This window comes from Trachurus trachurus, assembly GCF_905171665.1.
Source record: "Trachurus trachurus genome assembly, chromosome: 20".
NCBI lineage: Eukaryota > Metazoa > Chordata > Actinopteri > Carangiformes > Carangidae > Trachurus > Trachurus trachurus.
In genome coordinates, this window is record NC_139911.1 from 11,172,814 (window position 1) to 11,195,518 (window position 22,705).

At 43.6% G+C, this 22,705-nt stretch overlaps 2 protein-coding genes across 2 annotated transcripts in view; one reads left to right on the forward strand and one right to left on the reverse strand.

Moving 5' to 3' along the window:
• Positions 1-345: 345 nt before the first annotated feature.
• On the reverse strand, positions 346-3,635 carry gdap1 (ganglioside induced differentiation associated protein 1; the record flags this gene model as incomplete). Its single annotated transcript, XM_083994992.1, has 6 exons — positions 3,459-3,635; positions 2,593-2,782; positions 2,017-2,190; positions 1,356-1,450; positions 794-908; positions 346-698 (listed from the first exon to the last, which is right to left on the reverse strand). Exons 1-6 carry the CDS (start codon positions 3,615-3,617, stop codon positions 346-348), a joined length of 1,086 nt encoding a protein of 361 aa, XP_083851118.1. The 5' UTR covers positions 3,618-3,635.
• Positions 3,636-5,308: 1,673 nt separating this feature from the next.
• The window catches only part of jph1a (junctophilin 1a), a 30,762-nt gene continuing 13,365 nt past the window's right edge, over positions 5,309-22,705 (forward strand). The window contains exons 1-2 of the mRNA XM_083995796.1: positions 5,309-5,829; positions 8,187-8,955. Of these exons, the coding sequence (XP_083851922.1) occupies positions 5,451-5,829; positions 8,187-8,955 (1,148 nt within the window). The 5' untranslated portion in view covers positions 5,309-5,450. The remainder of the gene's footprint in view (positions 5,830-8,186; positions 8,956-22,705) is intronic.

Below are 22,705 nucleotides of genomic sequence, written 5' to 3' on the forward strand. Positions count from 1 at the left end.
CTTTATATTTGTGTCAAAGCTGATACACATTTTAAGTCCAGATTTTTAGATATGCATTTTCATTTTTTTAAAGGCTGCAAATGCAAGAATGACCAAAAATACTAGTATAGCTCTTTAAGTCTGTCCTTTGGTGTATTGCAACAGTAAGATCATGAGCGTGACAAAAAGTGCATTTTGTGCAACCAGCTAAATAAAAAAAAACTAATCAACGTTTGTTACAGTTACATATTACTGATGGCTATTTATTTAGCATATTCTCCTATGTATTTTTACTTTAGATCATTTAAATTAGCGTTGTGTTTATTTTACTTCCCACCCTAAAATCAGTTCAGAACAAAAACACCTTCAGCTAAAGGCAGTAAGCCTCCTCTTCATGTAAAGAAAAGCAAAGTATGAGGCTCCTCCCAAAATGCCGATCAGCAGAGTGGTGCCAAAAATAACCGGCGCGTTCTTCCTGGCCACACGAAACGCCACCGGTAGGACGGCAGATATCAGGATGTTGTTGACATGGCCCAGCACCCTCCTGAAGGCCGGGCGCTGCACCACACGCTCATAGTATGTTTCCAGGTTGACACGGTTACCGTTACCCCAGTAGCGGCGGGACAGGCCGAGGAACTTGAGGCGGTGTAAGGTTACTGCCAGAGAGACGTCAGCCATGCTGAAGAACTCGCCACACAGCCAGGACTGACTGCCTTCTTCTACAAGTCAAAGAGTCATAATAACACACTTACTTCTAATATTGTGTGGATGTTAATGGCACAATGTTTACTAAGCAACAACATGTTGTGGTTACCTGGTGTTTCTTCCACCCTCCTCTGAAGCTCTGTCTCTACCTGGTCCATCACACTCTCTAGTTCATCCAGAAGCTTCTTCAGGTACTTCATGTTATCATGGTCATACAACTTCGACTGCAGAAATACATTCACATGTAAATACAGTTTCCTTATACTGTAGGAGATCTACTGTTGTTAAGTGCATAGTTTACATCTACTACATCTATCTCATATTTACTGTGTTAACAAGTAACATTTCCAATGAAATCTATATAATTCACAATTTAATACATTTAAATTGTGATTTGAATCTCAAGAGCTGAGGTTTTTTTTGCTGATTTGCATTAAGTTCAACAAAGACCACAGAATAGGACTCTAAATGTTGCGTAGGCTTTATATGCTCTTAATCGAAATGATATAGCTCTGTGGTATAATAACAAATGCCAGTTTCCAGTCCTCCAAATGTGAATTAACGGTGTTGTGTTTTTATGACAGTATGGGTCTAAGAGGACAAAATTGTAAATCATAAAACAAACCCAACAGTGTTTCATACCCACCACTCTGCAAACGTGAATAACTTACTTTTAAGCGTCTCTGTTTTGCTACATAAGCATCTTTAAGCTCTGGATTCTGCTCTGCCAGTTTTTTCAGCTCCGACTGTGTGTTCCCGATCTGCGCTGTTACACACAAAAACATTGGAGCGTGTTAGACATGACGATACACGCTGTGGTAGTTTTACAAACATTAGTGGGGAAATCAATGATTTCTTCTAGAAGCCCATCAATAGCTCAATAGCTTATTTGTCTTAATAGGAAGATGAATCCAACATTTTCAACAGAATTACAAATATAGCTACATTGCTGATCTCAGAATTGCTCTACGACCCTAGCTTTAACTGTAGTGTATTCTCACTTTCCTTGATTTTAGACAAATCTCTGAGGAGGTGGAAAAAGGTCTAATATAAGGTGCAGCAGGACGTGTGCAGTATTGGCGTACCGCTGAAACATCTGCACAGCCTCCATGATGCTACCTTGGCATGAAGTGAGATTGCAGTGTAACCTTTTCCAACACTTTGTTGAATGCATGCCTAAAAAATGTCTGGCTATTATAGAGGCTAAAATGTGCCCTATCCAATATGAGAAGCAGCTGACAAAGCAGATCCTCGCGTATGCGTATGTGTGACATGAAGGGAAAAACACAAGACTGTATACGACTGGGAAAGTGCATCATCTGTGTTTCTTACTTCGTATGCACGTGGCTGCGTACGCTGGTATGTGGGAGTCCACTGTGATCTCAGGATGGAGGATGGAGCCATGAGTGTAGGCATCCATCTGTAGTGAGTCCAGCAGCTCTCTGTAGTGCTGCACTCTGTGATAGTATGTACTGCCCTCTTCAGGGACCAGCTTGGGAGTGCCCTCTGCAAGTAGACAAGTCGTGAAAAGAAAAGGCCATCAATGAGGGAATCGGAGTGATTTCAATCAAGGAAGGAGGGAAAGAAAATGTATTTTTCTTAAGACTCATTTCTGACAAGCTTAAACGGTTCCATGCTTACCAGGTTCTGCTTTCAGGTGACTGGATGACACTCGTAGAACAAAGCTATCATGGTTTAGTGCAAACCAAGAGAAAATGAGTAAAGAACTGAAAAATCAACAGATGCAAAATAAATGAAAACAAAAAATTTACATTTAATATGAAACCAAAATTTCAACAAGCAAAGATAAATGAGAAAACAATGAATGAAAACATGCAGGAAACTGAAAGTGAATGGAGCCACAGTCAGTGAGAGTTTTGGGGGCAAACTGTTGTTATTCAGCCTCACCATTGAAGTTGTGCTCCAGGTAGTCCATGATCTGTGTTGGGTCACAGATGACGTTGTCATCGTGGACTAAGACCGGCACTTCACCAGTAGGATTCAGACGCATGAACCAGGGCTCATTGTGTTCACTGAGCGGTAGGCTCACATCATACTCCTCACAGTGCAGACCTTTCTCTGCTATGGCCAGTCGCACCTGCAAAACAGCAACTGTGTGAAGTCATTTCATGCTTCTGACTGTGCTAATTGACACCTGAACCTCTGAGGTCCAAATTAAAAGGGAAAATTACAGGTGAATGATCCTAAGAGGCACTTATTTCAGTGGGAGAGTTTTGCACATTGAACACTAAAACCTTGCAACAATGAGCGTCCACTTACAGAATAAATTCAATTTTTTCGACCAGCTGAGACCAGATCCAAGATTATATCAATAGAAAATGACCAAAGGTAGCCTAGATGGTGTTTTCCCAACACCTGCTTTGTGGGCGTCTTCACAAAGACAAAGATTTAACCAACAGTGGTAAAAGCAGTGTCCGCAGGTGACTATGATGTCAAAATATCTACTGTAGGATCACAGCACAGTAAGGATTTTACTAGATATCACTTAGGAATACACCAAATAAACTGTGGTGCTGCCCTGCGTAGGAAACTCGCTCAGTACAGGGTGGAAGGTAAACAACCTGCAGCTTTCTATTGTAACAATGTGTTGTTGTACATCAGTGTTATTATTATTATAAATGAAGTCAGTGTGTCAGAAAGAGATGGCATTATGCGCACCAACACACCCATGTCACTAGATGTGTAATTAGAGCTGTGATGAGGAGCTGTCCACCGGGCTGTGGTCCTGAAGCTGAACCGTCAGCGACACTCACCTTCTGAGAATTAAAGGACTGCGTCCAGTGATACAGCGTCAGTTTGGATCCGCTCTGCTTCGCCACTGTGCCACTTTCTCCTTGTTCCTCCTGAGCCGGCTCCGTTTCTATCAGAGCGGTTTTCTCATCTTGGGATTCAGAGCCGTTTTCGGACGCCATTTTATCTGTTAGTATTTTAGGGGACAAGTGAGGGCAGGAAGGATGTCACAGTCGACGAGTTACACCCCCTGCAGGTTCGGAGTGTATTGTGAATCTACTTTTCTCTATTTTATATTTGGATATACAGTTACATTTTGTCTTTTCGTATTTTACTTCTCGCCAATTCTTCACGTGGATGTAGATATCCACGGCGGTCAGGTTAACAGGAGAAATCAGTATAAAGCCAGTATTTTTGCAAAGGTAGTCTGTTCGATATCAAATTAACTTCAGAAATCAGAAAACTTTAATTGCTCAGAAGTTTTTCTACTTTCAAGGAGTTTGACATGATGTATTTGTGCAAAGAACAAGAACAGGAGTTTGCCCAAGAGGCAATAATAACACAAAATATGGAAGAATTAAAAATGTGTACAATAGGCCTATATAATATAGCCTATCATATGCATTGTGTATATAAACTGCTATAAGATATGTAAAAGTACATAATGCTACACAATAATAAATAATGTAGGCTACAAAATATTTAAATAGGATAAAGCTGTAGAGCTTCACCAAATAACCAGTGTTACAAGTATTTAGACTGTTGTCACGTAGCCTACAATTGTGAAATTGCAAAGTAAAATCACTCGCAGTGCAAGAAAATAAGAACAAATGGTGAAAGACAAACTTGCTCTGAAGGAAGACCGCTCCTTAGGAAATGCGCAGTAACAGCACTAATACAGCAGAGGTCGCTCTTAGGATTTGATTTAGAGTGTGAACCAGTCTATGGTGTGAACACTCATTCAAGGCTAATACCAACTATAACTAATAGAAACCTAAGTGAACTGAAGGAACTTCTTTTGCAGACTTGAAAGATGAGAGGGAATGACTTAAATGAAACACTGACTTAATTATGTCACTAAGGAAAAATCATCAATACTTTTTGGACACACAGAAAACAACTTGTTTTTGGTCCCATAAATAGTTGCAACAATAAGATACTGTTTAAAAAAAGTTTATTTTCAATTTTTTTTTTCTTAAGTATAATTAGGCCTAGTCCTAAACTATTTATTATAGCTAACAGAATTATGATAGGTAACTCATTAGTGTATGATGCATGATTCAGATGGCTATGTGATATCGAAAACCTAATAAAGTTATTATTCTGTACTATACAATAGCCACCTACATCATAAAGCAGATATAATTATCTAACTATGAGTATAACAAGTCATTACATAAACAAATCATAGGCATTAATTCCGTGGCTATTATGGGAAATTGCAATGTGGTGTTTCAGTAAAGTGAGGCGCCTCTTTTTAAATTTATAGTCTGACAGATATATAGGTGCCTTATTTTGGAGGTGGAGGAGGAGGTGGGGGCGTCCAGCCTCTTCAGGGAGGCGGCAGGGAGGGAGAGAGAGAGAGAGAAAGTGAGTGAGTGAGAGAGAGAGGGCGACAGGAGAATGGGAGGTCCCTGTGGCGTGACGTCGCGATTGGCCCACTGTCTTTCTTCAGCACCGACTCGACGCCTCTCTCTCTCCCTCTGTGATCAGTGGGTGAGAGGGGGGAGACGAGCAACACACAGCGGAGAAACCGGCGTGCGCCTCCGGTAAATGACGCCCACCATTCATACCTTTACACAACACAGCGCATGCCTTTTGTATTACATGTCAGTGTCTGGAAGTACCAGTCCACTTTTCCCTCACCCTCCTATTTTCTGTTCCTTTCACAGTCATCATCCTGTTGGCTCATCCTGATCATCACACCGCCGGTCCTGGATCCACTCACCTCGGTCCTGTAGACGCCTGAAGTCTGCAGCAGCGCGCGATCTGCTTTATTTCCAGCCTATATCTGAATGACGGGCGGAAGGTTTGACTTCGACGACGGTGGCACTTACTGCGGGGGGTGGGAGGATGGCAAAGCCCACGGACACGGCATCTGCACCGGACCCAAGGGCCAGGGCGAGTACGCCGGGTCCTGGTCGCACGGCTTTGAGATAGTGGGGGTGTACACCTGGCCCAGTGGGAATACCTACCAGGGCTACTGGTCCCAGGGGAAGCGGCATGGGCTCGGCGTGGAGAATAAAGGAAAATGGATGTACCGCGGGGAGTGGAGTCACGGATTTAAGGGTCGGTACGGCGTCCGGCAGAGCCACAACACACCTGCTAGATATGACGGCACCTGGAGCAACGGGCTGCAAGACGGATATGGGATCGAAACTTACGGCGATGGCGGTAAGGAACTCTTGGAAATGTGGCCTCAGTGTTTGTTGTTGAACGTGTGTCGCTTTAACGGCAGCGACTGATGGTGATGTGTTGTGTAGCTGAGTGAGGATGCTCAGACTCTCACTGAGGGAGGTTGATGGAAATACATCAGTGCATGAATTTCCATCTGATAGGATCTGAGTTGATGCTGAGATTGCGCACTGCGCAGCGTGGTCAAGAACAACCCCCCATCACCAAAATATAAAAGATTACTTATAACCCTATTAATGTTAGCGTGTTGGATGCAGTTGAAGATAACGCGTCCGCTCTTATTCCAAGGCACATCTCATTTGGCAGCTACTTGTATGACAGTGGGAGGAAAGAGACTCCTGTTGCCAGCTCAGTGGCTCCATGCCCCGTCTAGAAGGAGTTTGGAAATCACAGCAAATCAGTCTGTTTGGAGCCAATTATAGCCAGACTATCACCCACTTCTCTGTCATTTTCACATTTGAACCTGCACTGCAGAAACACTTAGTGAGGAGTCATCATGGCTTTGATGGCAATAGCGGTGTTCTCAATTAAAAGTCACTTGTTTGACTTTTTCAGTAGAAATGTAGCCACCCTGTAAGTGTCAAACCAATCTACAAAACAGGTGCATTGCAGTGGAAACAAAGGGAAAAGTCAAACAACTAAATGAACAAATCTTAAACTTAGAGACATTTAAAGGACATTATTTTCAGTTGTGAGTGCAATCAAAATTTGGACTCCGCAGCATCGTACAATGATATGTTAAATCACGCAGAAGACACATTCTTGGACTGGCTGAAAGTCTGAGCCCCTCCCTGAGCTTTGATATCACTGTTCGGTGATGGTTCATAGATTGTGTTTTTTATCCAAATCCCCTGTGTCTGATCAAGGAGACAAGATCACAGGTGGCCCCACAAGCGCAAGAGCTTGCATGCGATTCTGCAGGCCCGTTGCGTATTGCAAGGCCATCATCGGGCGATTTGTGAACATCATTTCCACTAAGAGAGGCCTTATGGTGCAGAGTAAATGTCTCACATATGATGGTTACAGAGGGCCGGGCTTGGGAAATCAGCTGATCCTAGAGGATCTACAGAACATCTGGCTGTCTGACCCCGCAACATCCTGATAACTTGATCTGCAGAGTGACCGAATTGAACTGCAGCAGAGCCACGAGCCAGCCTGTTAATCTCACACTGTTTATCCATCTAAATTCCTGCCCAGGCTAGTATATTGTTTCCCGTTATCTGACCATTATGGGATATTTTATTATATTGGTCACTGAGATGTGGCTGTTTGATTAACAAGCATTTCTCCTTATTAGGGACAGTATTGTAATATGATGCTTTGAAGAAGCTACAGTAGGCCAGCACATGCTTATTGGGCTCAGCAGCACCAAATGGGATTAATGAAGTATTTCTCTCATTATGTGACTCATAGCAATTCCCTGTCGTCAGAGACAAACGGATGGTGGCGAATGCGCCTACTGTCAGTGGGGGAGTTAGTGGCCGCCTGAAAATAGGCTCCTAGCTGAGTGATTCACATTCATCCCAAGTGATCCTCAGTACCAGTACCTTAATCAAATCTCTGTGATTGAGTTAGTTATGCTCACGGTCCCTGATCTGAGTGGAGGGAGGGAAAACATTTCATTAGTTGACATTCTCTGGGCCCCTACAGCAAGGCTCCTCTGCGTTCCCATATGTAATCGCTGATACAGAGAATATCCAGCCAACAGAACGCACACCAGGAAACAGAGGAACCCTCTTGTGACCATAAGTACAAAAATAAGTACAAACTCGCTGTAACTAAGGAGAAAAATGTTACACAGGCAAGTTTTTTTTTTAAAAACAGGTTAAGCTATTCAGACTTGCTTATCTTCAGATAATCACACTCCCCTGAAGCGCTCAATCATGTAAAGGACCTTTTTAATTTGTATTTAATTTAATGTTTTTCTTTTTTTCCCCTTGTCTTTCTCTGATAGTCTGCTGAAATCCCAGACTGGTTCATTTGCTAAAGATAAAAGACTATGGTTTTTTGGAATGGAGCCCAGTGAGACAGACAGACTGTACACACAAGCAAAGACACACACACACACACACACACACACACAAACAAACACATACAGACATGCGGGACTTTTAATGTGGTCTTGCTAGTTGCCACCAAACATAGGTAACATTGTTATGTCCACAGACTAAGGTTCAGGATGCCCCCAAGGGCCCTGTGATAAACCTGAGTGGATGTAGAGTACAGGCTAGGAAAGAAGATAAAACCAAGTAATGCACTCACTTACTTTGCTTTGAAGTGGAAGTGCACCATTCTGAATACTATGAGTCATTGACCCATGTCACCTGTTTCCTCAGGTACCTATCAAGGCCAGTGGATGGGTGGGATGCGGCACGGCTACGGCGTGCGTCAGAGCGTCCCCTATGGCATGGCCACCGTCATCCGCTCCCCTCTCCGTACGTCTCTGGCCTCCCTGCGCTCCGAGCAGAGCAACGGCACCGTGCTCCAGGACCTCTCCTCCCCCGCCGACACGCCGACGGGCAGCCGCGGGGGCTTCGTCCTGAACTTCCACTCGGACAGCGAGGTCGTCACCGGCAAGAAGAAGGGCCTGTTCCGCCGGGGCTCGCTCTTCGGCAGCCTCAGGCAGCTGCGCAAGTCTGACTCTCGGACCTCAATCTCCAGCAAGCGCAGCTCCGCGAGAAGCGACGCCACCATGAGCCGCATCAGCTCCAGCGACGCCAACTCAACCATATCCATCGGCGACGGCGAGCTGCCGGACGAGGACCTACTCCTGGAGGACCACGTGGACGCCACCACCACCGAGAGCTACATGGGCGAATGGAAGAACGACAAACGCAATGGATTTGGTGTTTCGGAGAGATCCAATGGGATGAAGTATGAGGGAGAATGGCTTAACAACAAGCGCCACGGTTACGGGTGCACGGTTTTCCCAGATGGCACCAAAGAAGAAGGGAAGTACAAAAATAACGTGCTGGTGCGCGGAATAAGGAAGCAATTGATTCCTCTTAAGAACCCCAAAACCAAAGAGAAGGTGGATCGGGCTGTGGAGGGCGCGCAGAGGGCCGCATCAATCGCCAGGAGTAAAGTGGAAATAGCAGCTTCCAGGTATCGTGTTTATGTGTGCTCGTTCATGCTTCTTTACGTGCATGTGGGTGTGTACTGTGTAAACACGAACCAAAAGACAACCTGACCATCCTCCTCGGGGCGTTTATTTTCACCATTGAAGTGTCAGAGCGGTGGCCTGTCTGACAGATATCTCCTGGTCTGATTGAAGACTCAGTCGTGTGTAAGCGGAGTCGCATCGGAGCGGCTCCGACCTTTATACATCACCGACGGCCCAGTCAAGGCTTTTGTGTTGCCAGTGTGATCATCCCTGGAAAAGGTTCTGTTTCTATTCTCTGCCCATATCTTTCATTCCGAGGGAGAGGGGTCAGGCATCTTGTCTGTGTGTGTGTGTGTGTGTGTGGTGTGTGTATGACAAAGATTTGTGGGCCTGTGAGTTCACGGTGCGTGAGCAGTATAGCCGTACATGCGCTCGTGCCAAGTGCGTCTCGTGTGCCCAATAACGATACCTGCTCCTCCTGCCAACTATTGCTCTGATGTGGCATCTGCTCTTTAACAGGTGGATGAGATGTGACCTTTTCATTTAAAGCCTCCCTCCTACTGGGACACAGTTCAGGGTATGCAGCATCGCTTTGACATCCTCTGGTTTCATTGCATCAGGGAATTATTAGACTGAAGACTGTGGGGATGTGTGCAAGCTGTGAAAAGGTCTCTGTGCGGTCATGTGTGCTTTGATTTTTTTTTTCTCCCTCTCTCTCTTGTGCCCATGAATTTGCATGTATGAAAACACATCAACAAGAATTTATAGAAGACAAAGTACAGGTGTGTTCATTGTATTAGTCAATCAAAACATAACAAACCACAATTTTACCTCAGCCAATCAGGTCAGGTATTCGCTTTGCTGGATAGCAAATATGTCCAGATTTTTGGTGTCTGTCCAAGGAAGATAAACCAGTGTGAGGATGCACTGAGGCACCGCATCGCATCGCTTACAGCTATATACTAACATTACTCTAGTTTTGTGTTTTAGCTTGGTACTAACACAGGCCAACAGGAATGTCATTAGCTCTGCAGGTACTTGATCATCGGAGCACAACTGACATTTTGACCCGATGATGGCATCAAATTGAAAGTTATCACAATTCAACCTGCGTCTGAAGCAAAATGTCATCGCAATCCAACGGTCGCGAAGACATCTCACTCAAAACCAAAAATGTCAACCTCTTGGTGACACCGGGGGAAATGTCAGGGGATCTGATGTTTGTTGGCTGCACTTCAGACATGCTAAACAATAACAAATCATTGTTTTTTGTGCTCTGGTGATTTACGATAGGTGACTTTTTTTGGTATTTTGCAGGCTTTACGATTTCTCAGAAAGATTTGCGAGCGATAAAATAGAATACATTCTCGATATTCAAAACGCTGAAGACATTTAGTAAGTGTATTTTGAATTCAGGCTGAGCCCGGGCATTTGCAGCAATACAGTAATAGCAGACACTATGAATAGCCGGCTTTATTAATATCCAGCCATTCTTTTGTAATATAATAATTCCTCTCTGATAAGCAGGAAGAGAAAATACTTAATTCTGCAGATTAGGATATAAGATACAGATTACATAAGGTGGATTTAACATGCTGAATATTAAAATTCCTGCATACTGTTCATATCAGAGATAAGACCCATGATGTTACTGTATGAATCTGTGTCTGTGTTAGTGAGGGCCCAGGAGATGGAGTTAAGAGAAAAGAGAAAAACTGGATAATGCGTTGAAAGAAAAAGCCATCCCTATCTCCTCTGCTGTGCATTAGAGCAACAATTCACAGCAGAGGTAAACACATGACCTAATGCATAGCGCTAAAGCAACCACAGTGAAAGCATTCAAGCTGATATGAAGTGTTTATGGCAGCAAACAAGGTCCCATGTACTGTAGTAAGTGATCAAATTACTGGCTGCTACAGTACGTGCCTCCATCATGTGCTTCTGGAAATCTCAAAACAAGCTTTCACTCTCCTGACTGAAATCAAGATATTTTCTTTTTTCTATGTAGGAGTGTATTTGTGTTATAAACAGCCGGCTGTGGTGGCTGTAAGCATGTTATGTAAGTCTCATTATACAGTGCATGGCAAAAGATGCACTCGTATCGACCCGGTTCTGGTCACATGACTCTCTGTCTTTGAATGTGGAGCGTTCCCAGTAGATCCACAGGGAGTGAAGGGAGGGAGAGCGCGCTAGTAGAAAAGACAGGCAAAGCAAAAAAAAAATGGATTGAAGTGAAGGAGCAAGGGGATAAATGTTGATTGACTAAGTCGGGAGATGCAGCAGATTTGTTGAGTAAGAGGTTTCTGGCGAGTCTGGAGCAGGGGTGGGCAGATTTGAAAGAAGAGCGGAACAAAAAAAAAAAAAAAAGGGCGCACCCACCCCTCCGCTGTGAGCTACTGTACAGAGGAGCTATCCCATCAGCCTCTGGGGTGAATCTGATGACCTCATGCTCGTTGTCAGCCAATCAATAGAGATCTAGTGTGGAGCAGCGAGAGTGGTGTGCTGTGCTGTGTCCCTCCATTCAGTTATTTTGTCACTCTTATCTATGTAAAACGGACCCCACACACATTGCTTTCTTTCAGTATGCTGTCCTTGGTGGGGTGTGAATATGGGGTGTATGTGTGTGGTGTGGCAGTGTCCGAGGCCTGTGAGCTGAGATAAGAGACTGTTAGAGCCATTGAAAAGTTTGCTACATAATGATGCTCCCCCTGCAAAGCCTTATTGTCAGGATTCAGCAGTTTAGGTCTCCTGGTAGCTCAGCAATGTGCACACTGTATAGTCTACAGTGATGACCTTTTGTTAATCCTAAACTTTCCTGTCACTCCCTGTGCTCGCACAAAGACAGAAAAAAATGTGTATTGGATTTTGTTTATCTATCCCTCCTCCTTTTAGGTTAAACTGATAAAGCAGGAATTCCCAAAAGTGCCAAGAGTGGTAAAAATGCCAAAAGTGAGGACATGGGTGTTTCCTCTTTGATAGCACTGTTTGCTGTCCAGGCTCAAGTGGAAGTTAACCACCAGCTCCTCATGCAAAAACCAAAAGTTATAGTGTGTACCTCCTTTGCATGTGCTGCTTTACAGCCAGGAGGCCAAGTACTTGGATAGACATTTCATTTTGATCTCAACCTTTGCCACTATATAATTAAAAGTGGAAATTTTGCACAGTTAAACTTACGTTGAGAGATTAGGTTAATGAATTTCAAGATGGCCAAAGGCTGACAACATGTACAGTATAGTTCACAGTTGGTGTATTTTATAATCATTTCTTTTAATTAAGGAATGATATGCAATAACATACTGTATGCAATACATTTTAGTGATGCTTGTAGCAATGAACACAATGCCACTAAAGCTAAAAACAGCAAAATAGACTATTTGACAATATTTCTTAGTATTGACTCACCAGTCTCATCAAGAGCCTCACCCATCATCACATTTACAATAATATAATTTGCCCTCTGAGAAGCGTAACTTCTTCTGGGAAGAAAGCATGCCAGTGACTCGGTATCGGAAAGTGAGTAATAGAAATGGAGGCAAAACAAGACACTGTTCTTGGCAGGTGAAAAAATATTCCTTCCAGATTGGTAGGTAAACAGCTGTTAATGCTAATGTACCGTATATGTATCAATAACATAACTTGCTGTTTGGCTATAGAATATTTTGAATGAGAGGGAAAAAATGTTACATCAGATTCACAACACATTTTCCAGTACATTTAAAAAAAAATTTTTTTTATTGTTGATTGCTGAGTTTTAAGTTGACAACTGAACATATTAAGAGAAAGACAGGAGGTGCACATGTGCTCATGTATCCATGTCCACGAGCTCTCTCGCTCTCTCTCTCTCACTCGCTCTCCCACACATTCCCACTCTTCAGTCTATATGCATTTATCTATATGCACATTGCACGTCATCCATGAAAACTATCAGGCACACACTCTCTTAGACAAACACATACAGTCGGTGTGCATGCACCGTGTGCTGCTCTGCTAGTGTGTCAGCAGTAAGTACTGACTAAATAAGGCAAGGCATCAGTTGGCTTATCAGCACCAGCCAGGAATATATACCCGTCCCAACACTGATATAGCAGCCCGCCATCTCACTCACACTATCATCTCTCCCAAATGTGTCTGTGTGTGTCCGTGTCTGTGTGTGCACGCCCATGTGTGTGTCCATCCATATAAATGGGAGGAAAAGATTTAAAGAGAATGGGAGAACCGGTCCGTCTTTGCGTTTGGATGCGGGTGATGAGATAAAGTGGCTTTCACCTGGCAAGAGAACAGAGGTGCTGTGTGTAGTGTGTGCGGTGCGTTTGAGTCCAGGGGTGTTTGTTTATCACCTGCTGTGGGATGACCTCAGCCACTCACCACCTACCCTTTTTGGAGAGAGTTATAGATCCTCCTGTGTTTCAGCATGTGAACAAAATAATCCCAAACAGTACATCATGTAAGGTTCCGTCTTGGCTGTTGGTACCGTCGATGGCGGTGACTCCGCTGCTTGAAATAGGACCAGAGGTGCGATTTGGGTTAATGCGTGTGTGTCTGATCTCGGTGCAGTTGTGGAGGTTTTACGAAGTGGCGCCACTCACCTTTCGTGGGTACCGGTATGTCAAATTTCTCCCTTTTACGAAGTGACAAAATGTACAGTAGCAATGAGGCACGAAGGCGTACAGTAACTGTAACTGTGGGAAGGAGCGGCAGCTGTCTCCATCACGAGTCAGAGTAAAGCAAGTCACATCATATAGTATATTTATCCCCCGACATGGCTCATATTCATGGCAATGTGATGGTGTGAGGTAACTCATCATTTATTGCTGACAGAACCAAATGATCACGCACGCGCACATAAAATAACTCTCCATGTGTTTCACATCATCTGTATCAATAACATTAATGAATCACTGCCAGCTAGTATGATAGGGCTATAAATAATGAGGCCGTCGCACCAGCACATGCATCATGAATTAGTGGAGCGGTTTTTAAATGACCCGCGGCGTAATCGAATTACGGTGTGTAATGTAATCTTTGTGTGCTTTACCACATTATCATTACATCAAGTCACAGTTAGCAGCCTGAAAGACGTCATTGGGCGAAACCAAGGAAGGAGTAACTCACGGTGGGTTGTGTTTTCATTTTCTCTGTCAATCAAATCCCATTTAAAGTCACAGCGTCCCACCGTTGTTTATGAAACCAGGCCAGATTCTTCATGTGCATAAAACTACCTGTAACTTTGCTCAGTTTAAAGCAGATGTAAGCTGAATGTTTGTGTTCATATAAGTCTTAAATAGTTCTATCTTCTGACAGCAATCACTTATATAGAGTGTTTGGTCTGAAACACGGGTCTGTCAGTCACTCTGCTCTGCTGTAAGCCGAGGAGAAAACTTTCCTTGTATCCTACAACCTTTATCCAATGAGGAGAGAGAACGGCACAAAGGGGCGGTCCTCTCTGTGTGTGCAGCCAAGGGATGCGCGTGCATGTGGTGACGTAGGGACGAGGGCGGGGACTGCTAACTCCATCGGCTGACAAGAAGTTAGCCAAAACGACCGGATCGCTTACTTCTGCTTTAAGTTAGCCCGTTAGTCAGCCTGACACTCTGTGTTAATAAGCAAATGTTGGCATGTAAGTCAGAAGGGACTAATGTGGTGAACCTGTTAAACATCAGCGCATTAACATTGTAATTGCGCCCCCCCCCTAGCAGGCTGAAATAAGCATTTAGCTCTAAGCACCACTATAACAAATCTACACCTGGGAGCTAACATGGCTATCCATTTTTACAACAGTTTGCTTCGAATCATTCATATCAACACGATAAATTAGTAGGACAGCAGGATATCGTGATGATCCATCATAAAGATAGGACTGTGCTAATAGCTGATCCAATCTGTTGAATTAAATCATTGCACAGTACTTCCTGTGATAACCTATTGTATATTGAAACCAACCACAAAACAAACATAAAGAGTAGATGCAACAAATTATCACAGCATTTACAACAGTGCAAAGCACAATCAGTCTTCCAAATAAGTAGCTCATTAAAGCTGATTCACCTTCGCAAGATATTCCTGTATAGACAAGACACTGGATCACTGAGAATTAATGACTAAGCAGGAGGTCAGGTGCGTTTGTTGCTGTTAATACATGTCATGTTGCCGTACTCAATCAACAGGAATGATGAACAAAGGCAGTGCATAAAAAAAAGAAAGAGATCTTCTTTCAAAGTGCATCTTAAAAGCTGTATTTCTTTCTTCATATTGTTCTTCCCTGGGGGAGACAGTAGGAAGGTGAGAGGAGGAAGGAAGCTTTTGGCAGAATTCCATCCTCAGCCTGTAGTTGTTCAGAAACCGTAGTTTGCACTTTATTCTGGCACCACGAAGAGAAACTTTAAAAAGAAGAAGATGAAGAATTTCTTTTTTGCTGTATGTGTAGATATATAGACCAGATTTGCTGACTTGGAAGGTACACTGTATGAAAAGCTTTTGTTCTGGAGGGAGTTGGAGGCCTGTGGGAAAAGTGGCCGTGCGTAAATGTGAGTGAAGTGCCCGGGCTGTGTCGACAGCAGTGGCGATAGGATTGGGTTTCACCGACATGCCATTACACCGTGGTGCTGTGGTTTGTAATCTCTCTGAGAATGGCACATATTTCTGCTGCTTCTCAAGAAAGACTGGGATGAGTCAGGCAGGGAGGCAGGCAGGCGGGCAGAGGAGGGAGTCATGTGGAGTCCAAGGCTGTTATAAAGAGGTTAGCTCATGTAGCGGTTCACCTGCAATCATTAAAAATGTAAAAGTACACCCTCTACAGATGGTTTTACCCACTCCTCCATTTCCCCTACAATCTGTCTTTTCACTTTGCTTGTGAAAAAATTTCCCACAACACCCAATTCCTTTCATTATTCAACAGCCGACGTGATGTAGTGATCTTTTTCTCGTGTATCTTCATGTCTCTGTGTTAATTGTGTGTGGTTAATGAGAGCCATACTCGGTGTAGTGGGCTAAATATTGCATTGCGCGCACTGATTTGAAGTGTACAGAAATAACAAGTGCAAGTAAACATCGTTTCTGTTCAATAAGCAAGTACGCTCTCCCAGGATTTCCTTCTCTGTGTGTGCTCATGTGTGTTTGCTATCCTCCTGAGAAATTTCCCTGTGACGTGACAAGACATTATGTAAAAATCCCAAATGTCAATGTGCAGCAGCGGTGTGTAATTCTTGCACCTGCACATGTTCGCATCATCTTATCTCGACCTATATTACGTCAGTACTTGAACACATGTGCAACATGTAGAGATCAGCGTCTCTGAAGTCTGGCCAATCGAGATGCAAGTCATCGATTGAACAGTGATACGGTGATTAAAAAGGCTGCTACAGCATTAATAACTGTTGATTCAGTGTTACACATACGTAATTGTGCATGCTGTGCCCTGTGCACCGTTTTACAGCCTATAATACAATGCTTGACCTGCTGCAGAGGTGTCATCACTGGTAGGAAATAAACCTGTTAAGTCCTGAAAATTCTGTCCACAGTATGTGACTGTGACTGTGGCAGTGTCTATAAATATGCACTGAAGAGGCAGAGCAAGCTTTTAACCCTAAAATCAACCATTTAACTGTTCTATATTTTACTGGTCTCTCAAGTTATGTAGATATTTGATGTTTTTATTCATTCACTTCATTGAGGAATGAGCTGTTGATTGTTTTCGTAATGAATTTAACATTTCGTTTACAAGAAAAAAAGGATGGGGATCTTCTTATCTGAGGCACATAGGGCAGTTTTTTTTGTTTTGTTTTGTTTTTGTACCTGCTACCACAGCAGTCTGTCTTTAACCTCTGGATACTAATGTGCCCCGCTAAATCTGTTCAGCCACTCTGATTGGCTAGCTAGGCCGCTTTCGCTCCAGATGTTCACGGATTGGATTATGGAATTATCACTTCTCTTGTTGATTCAGAGTATTACTTTTCCACATCGAATCCTCTTCATGAAGCATGCAACTACTCTTGTAATCACATGCAGAGATGGTGCTGTACGTGCAGCTCCGTTCCCGATGCATTTTCTTTAGGATTTAGTACAGGGGAGGGGAACATGTTCCACTGACACGGCTTTACACTGAGGATATTTCATCCATCACTGCCACCTTTTCTTGGATTTTATGATGCAGAACTTTGTCGACACATGAATAGAAGTAACATTTACTGATTATGTTGGCTTTATCTGTGTTGTTTTGTGTGTTTTTTTACACATTTTTCTTGTTAGTTCATGAAATATCCATAAAAGATAAGAGCGTGCGAAGATTGCATCACAATTTTTCACCAGTGGGCAGATGTAACCTAATACTAATGCTTCTTTTGGCTTTGCACTGAAGAGGAAATTGATGGTTGTGTGTAGGATATGATTGTGCGTGCAAGAGTGTGTGCAGACAGTGGGGTGAACGGTGGCAGGAGATTGGAGGAGAGAGAGAGCACAGACCATAATTAAAACTATTCCTTAAGCTCAAGTGGTTGCCAGGCAATGTGACCTTTACTCACACAGGTTCAGCTTCGGATGTTGAGCCTCGTAGTTAAATGAGGCGCACCATGGAGTGGCTGTGTGTGTATGTGTGTATGTGTGTGTGCCTCTCCGTATCTGTGCTGCTTTGTTTTCTGCCAAGTTGTAAACCTTTACCCTATCATTTTGTTAAAGCGCATTTACATTCATCTAATTTGAAAAGAGTTTTATTGTTTGTGTGTCTGTGAGTGCATACATGAGGGTTTACGTGTGTGTGTGTGTTTTATGTGTGTGTGTGCGTGCGTGCAAGATTACACCCATACAGTAGGCTGTAGTGTGGGTTTGTTCATTTGCAAATTCATTAATACAGGCCAGATGCCTGGTTGGACAGCTTGCTCAAGTGTCTCTGGTGGGTTACCATGGTTACTGCCTCACAGCCGTCATCATCGTGTCAGCCATTTGTTGATTTTCTTTTATAAAGTAGCAGAGTGAAGAGGCGCTGTTAGTTTAACATTGTGTTTATTCATCTTTGAGGGCTTGTGTAATGTGTCTGGTTCCATCTGGACATTTACAATGCATTATGGGCTGTTATTGTAGAGGCCAAACTATGCTGTCACCTCACTGTACTAAAGCAAACACAGTTAATAGATGTTCCTCATCAACACCGACTCTCTGAGTCCCAGTACAGGCCTCATAATGCCACATCTCAGTCATGGCCCTTTTCAACTTCTCATGCTGTGTTGTGTGTGTTTGTGTATGTGTTAAGTAAGGCTGTTTAAACAGTAATTTGCATGAGAGGTAGCTCATTTTTCTAAAGGTGCAGGTCAGACGTATTCGTGCCCGCACCATGTGTATATATGGTGGATAGTGTTTGCATAGTAATATGACAACATGTCTAGATTTGCATTAGTGGAGACCCGTGGGTGCAGCACAAGTGTGATGCAGCACAACCTCAGGTTAAGATGCTGAATCTGTCAACTCTTTGGTTCCCTTGGTAACGGCTGCTTGTGAATGTAAAAACAGATAGATAGCCTACTACTTCAAGCAATGACACAAAAACTGGAGCGCTATTGCTGTCGTTCACCTTGAGCTCAGAAGAATCAGTTAATTGATATTTTTTTAAAGAGCTTGATGACACAATGTTTCTTTTTTCCCCATTCTGTAGCTATATACTGTGTTTGACTTGATATAAATCATTTCACGTAAGATGACATCAGGTCCGAGGCTACTGCATTACAAAAACAATCTTAGTGTGACTAAAATAAATGTACAGTAGCTCATAATTGTTAACAATTAAAATTGTAAGTTAAATAAAATATTATTTTTTAAACTTTAGATAATATTTAGGCTTCAAGAAAGGTTCAAATTAAAGGATTGATGGGGGGTCTCTGCTTCAGAGTTTGTTTTTTCCTAATGAAAGATGGAGGACCCAAAACATCACAGGTACATCCTCGTCTTTCTGCAGCCTCCACCCCCACTGCCCCACCCTCCCCTCTCTGTCATTAGCTGTATCAGCTGTGGCCATGTTTCACCAGCAGTGTTGACACAAAGAGCGCAGAGCTGAGGTCTGAATCCCTGCCACTGCCCTTCACCAAAACCAGAGGGATCATCTCAGCGAGGGATTGTGTGTCACCCTCTCAATGTGCCCACGGGGACTCACGTCAGCACTCGAGGAGGGCGTATCAGACCTCCAGCGTAACACTGCTTGGAACATGCAACACAAAATATACACGTGTACAGTCAGTGTTGATTATAATACAGTAATTTTAACATATGCATACTCAGAGAAGCGCAGATGCACATTCATGGACTCATGCGCAGACATACACGCAAGGCCATCCTACCTGTAAGCATGTGTTTGTGCATGAAGGCCAGGTGAGGTCTCAGATGAGGGTTCAGTGCAGAGCTCTGGAGTAGAGAACACCAGTGGGAGATTAGGTCTGTTTGTAATCCACAGCCAAAAATGTCAGTGGAGTTTAGGGATTTTTATTTTTTTCCGGTTTAATCAAAACTGATTCTACTCATTCTTCTTCCCAGAAATGAAGTCTGTGTTTGGGAGCAGGATTTCAATCTGTCTCTACAGCCAAATGCATTATTTCAGGGGCAAATAATAACATGAGTGCTCAGTCATTTCAGTCATGACGGCGCAGATCGGAAAACAGAAGCATTCCATCATAGTTTGATTTGCACAAATTTGTGTCCGACCTTCGACTCGAAGATCAACAACATCATGTCTGTGTACTGAATACAAAGCTGGAGCAAGCATGTGATTAGCCTAGCTTAGCCAAAGCAGTGGAAGCAGTGGGAAACTTACTACTATTAGCACCATGTAACTAGTTTTAATACCCTCAGACCACAGAGCCGGTGTGTAACTGTTTCCCCCTTCTGACTGTTTTTATGCTAACTAAGCTACTGTAACGTATCTGCTGGCTAGCTTCAGATATAGCACAGAAACATGAGAGTAACATCCTTTTTTTTTAGGGAACTCCTAGCCAGAAAGCAAATAAGCTTCCTAAAAGCAACCTGACTGGTAGATCTAGATCTTTCAACTTTGCAAATGTTTTTCATATCGTCACACCCCGCTGCATTTGATCAAGTGGCTTTACAGGCCGCAAGACTAACAATCTTTACAATGGTTGCAATACTGTGTCAACTTCGGTTTCACTTGGGTGCAGCCGAACATCATGTACTGTACTGTTGTGACTCCTAACTGTTTTAACTTGCAGCTGGCCTAAAATGCAGGAGGGAGACGGAGCTGCTCTGTTGGCAGCACATCTGTCACAGCGCAGGACATGTTTCTTGGAGACATTGTTGTTTATGTGTCCTTTCAGAGAGTTAATTCAGTGACAGAAAAAGGATGGTTCCCAGTCATGCTTCAGCCACAATGCAACGTACCATGTCCATTTTATCCATTCTGAGCCAGGCCAAAACCAATGTTTTTGGGCTTTTTATGATGGTGTCTTAGGCTTTTACCAGTTACAGAGGGGAGGGTGGTGAAGTGGTTACCTCTGTTGGTGATGCTGGGTTTGGGTTGGGCCTTTCAGGGCTGGGAAGAATAACATCCGAGTTCTTGTAGGGGCAGGTTTTCACAGAGTGCCGGTGGGAAAGATAACAACCATAAAACAAACACATAAAATAGAGCTACTAAATGTCAGTGCAACTGACCAGTGCAGCTGGTGAAAATGTTCAGACACACTTGACAGATTTTTAGAGCTATGATGCACCTATAATGTGATGCTGCTACAGTACTTTCTCTATTTATCCCAAGTTGAGTTGTTTATACACTAGACAAATGTTGCATATTCAGGTGTATTGTCAGACAGGGTTAGGGTTAGTTAGCTTATTCAGGAGGCATATTTTGCCCAGGCAGTCATAAGACTGGGTAAAATTCATTAAGCCTAATTGACACGAGGCACTGCTTTTCTATTTTCAGCATTTTTACTCTTACTGGAACAGGATAGAAAAGAGACAAGCGGTGTGCTGGCCCTGCCTGCCAAACCACCCTGATGTTTTAAAATGTGAAATCTTCAACTACACTGTATCTCTTTAACAGGAACATGCCCTAATATTCTCATCATTATACAGTACCATAGTCCTTCCTTCAGGATAAAGTTAGCTTATCTCATAATAACAGCCACTCTGTCTCCCATTTAAAAGCCTCATTTGCTATAGCCATTGTACCCCCACCTCTGCAGCCCCCGGTAATATGAGCGCAGACCTCAGCCCAGGAATAATTCCTGAATAATTTCAGAGTCGGTTTTAGCTAACCACTAATGGTGTTAGTCATGCTTGAGTAATCCTGAATTAGCACCAGGCGGGAATTCAATAGCAGGCCTGCACGAATACAAGTGATATGCGCGGGGCAGGCTAAGTCCTAAGTGCTAATTTGTTCAGACTTTCTGTGATATTCTGTGCTGCTGCTTTGGACCTGGGGACTGTCTGGGCAAGATACAGGCCAGTCATTTCTGTTGATGTATAATATCCTTTCACAAAGCAGATCCGTGCACTCAGAGCCGGAGCATCACCGCCCAAATGGAGCGTGCTCTCAAAATACGACTCTTGCTGTGGTAGTAGTAGTTTTCTCTTGGATCGTCGTGGGCGATGAAAGAGAGCGATGGAGTTCTGGAGCAAGATTGTTGAGCGCCGATGTTTCCCACACACACAAGGTCAAGACTCATCTTCTGTCTTATTATATACTGAAGCAGTCAGCAGTCCAAGATTGGAGCAAAGGGGGGGAGGGGGGAATGGGTCAAAGTGATAGAGGGAAGAAGATGAGGAAAAGAGAAGGGGGGGGGGGGGGTATCGGTAGAAGCAAAGAGGGGTAGAGGAGGCCAAGAAGTGAAGGGAGGGGGTTGCAGAACTGTGTCAGCATATGTGAGTGGAGGAGATTCCTCAAATAGGCCATAGCCCGGGGAGTGATGGACTGAAGCTTCACTCGGGGGAATCAGCTCACACACTCGATACACAATGACACACAATCGGCCGCATAATACAGACACACTCATACTGTATCCTGTGGGAGGTCGAGGTATGACGAACCTTAAAGGAGGATGCACTGTGCCTCATGGGAGCTGGGGTTTGAAATCTAATCCTACAGTAAAATTAGAGAGGCTGAGGTGCGTGCCTCAGCAGTTCTAAATATCCAGAAGTCTTCAGAGGGGCAATCCGTCTCACGCTCTCTCTCTCGCTCTCTCCAGTTTCTGTCTTTCCCATTTTCCATTTCCATACCTTTGCCCCCCCCCTCGTTTTTCTCGCCGTCACCTTCGATCTGAAAAACGCTCACACACGTCGGACACACACATTCTACAAAGAGAAAAAGCATCCGCACTGTTGCTTGCCAAACTGACTCAACACTTTCAGCCACAATTCATTCGTCACAGTAATGAAACAGCCGTGGATCACCGGCCCTTCATCAATCTCATCTTTCAAAAGGAGCCTCAGTCCAAAACGGTTTGCTACAAAGTCGATGCTCCCCCTATACACTCTCTCCAAATTTCTGCAAACTGTGTGTGTCTGTCTGTCTGTCTGTGTGTGTGTGTGTGTGTGTGTGATATTTGCATTTGTGCCAGCAGGTGCGTTTATGGATTCAAATACCTTGATTTGCTTGGACCCATCCCCGGCATTCAACCAGACCGGAACACCTGCAGAGCCCAAAACTAGACGTGAACAGGTGTTGCTTTATATTCAGAGGCAGATCGGCTTCAAGTAGGGAGCCTGCAGACTGTCTGACAAGTTATGAGACTTAAAACTTTCCCAGAGGTCAATCATGAGCTTGCA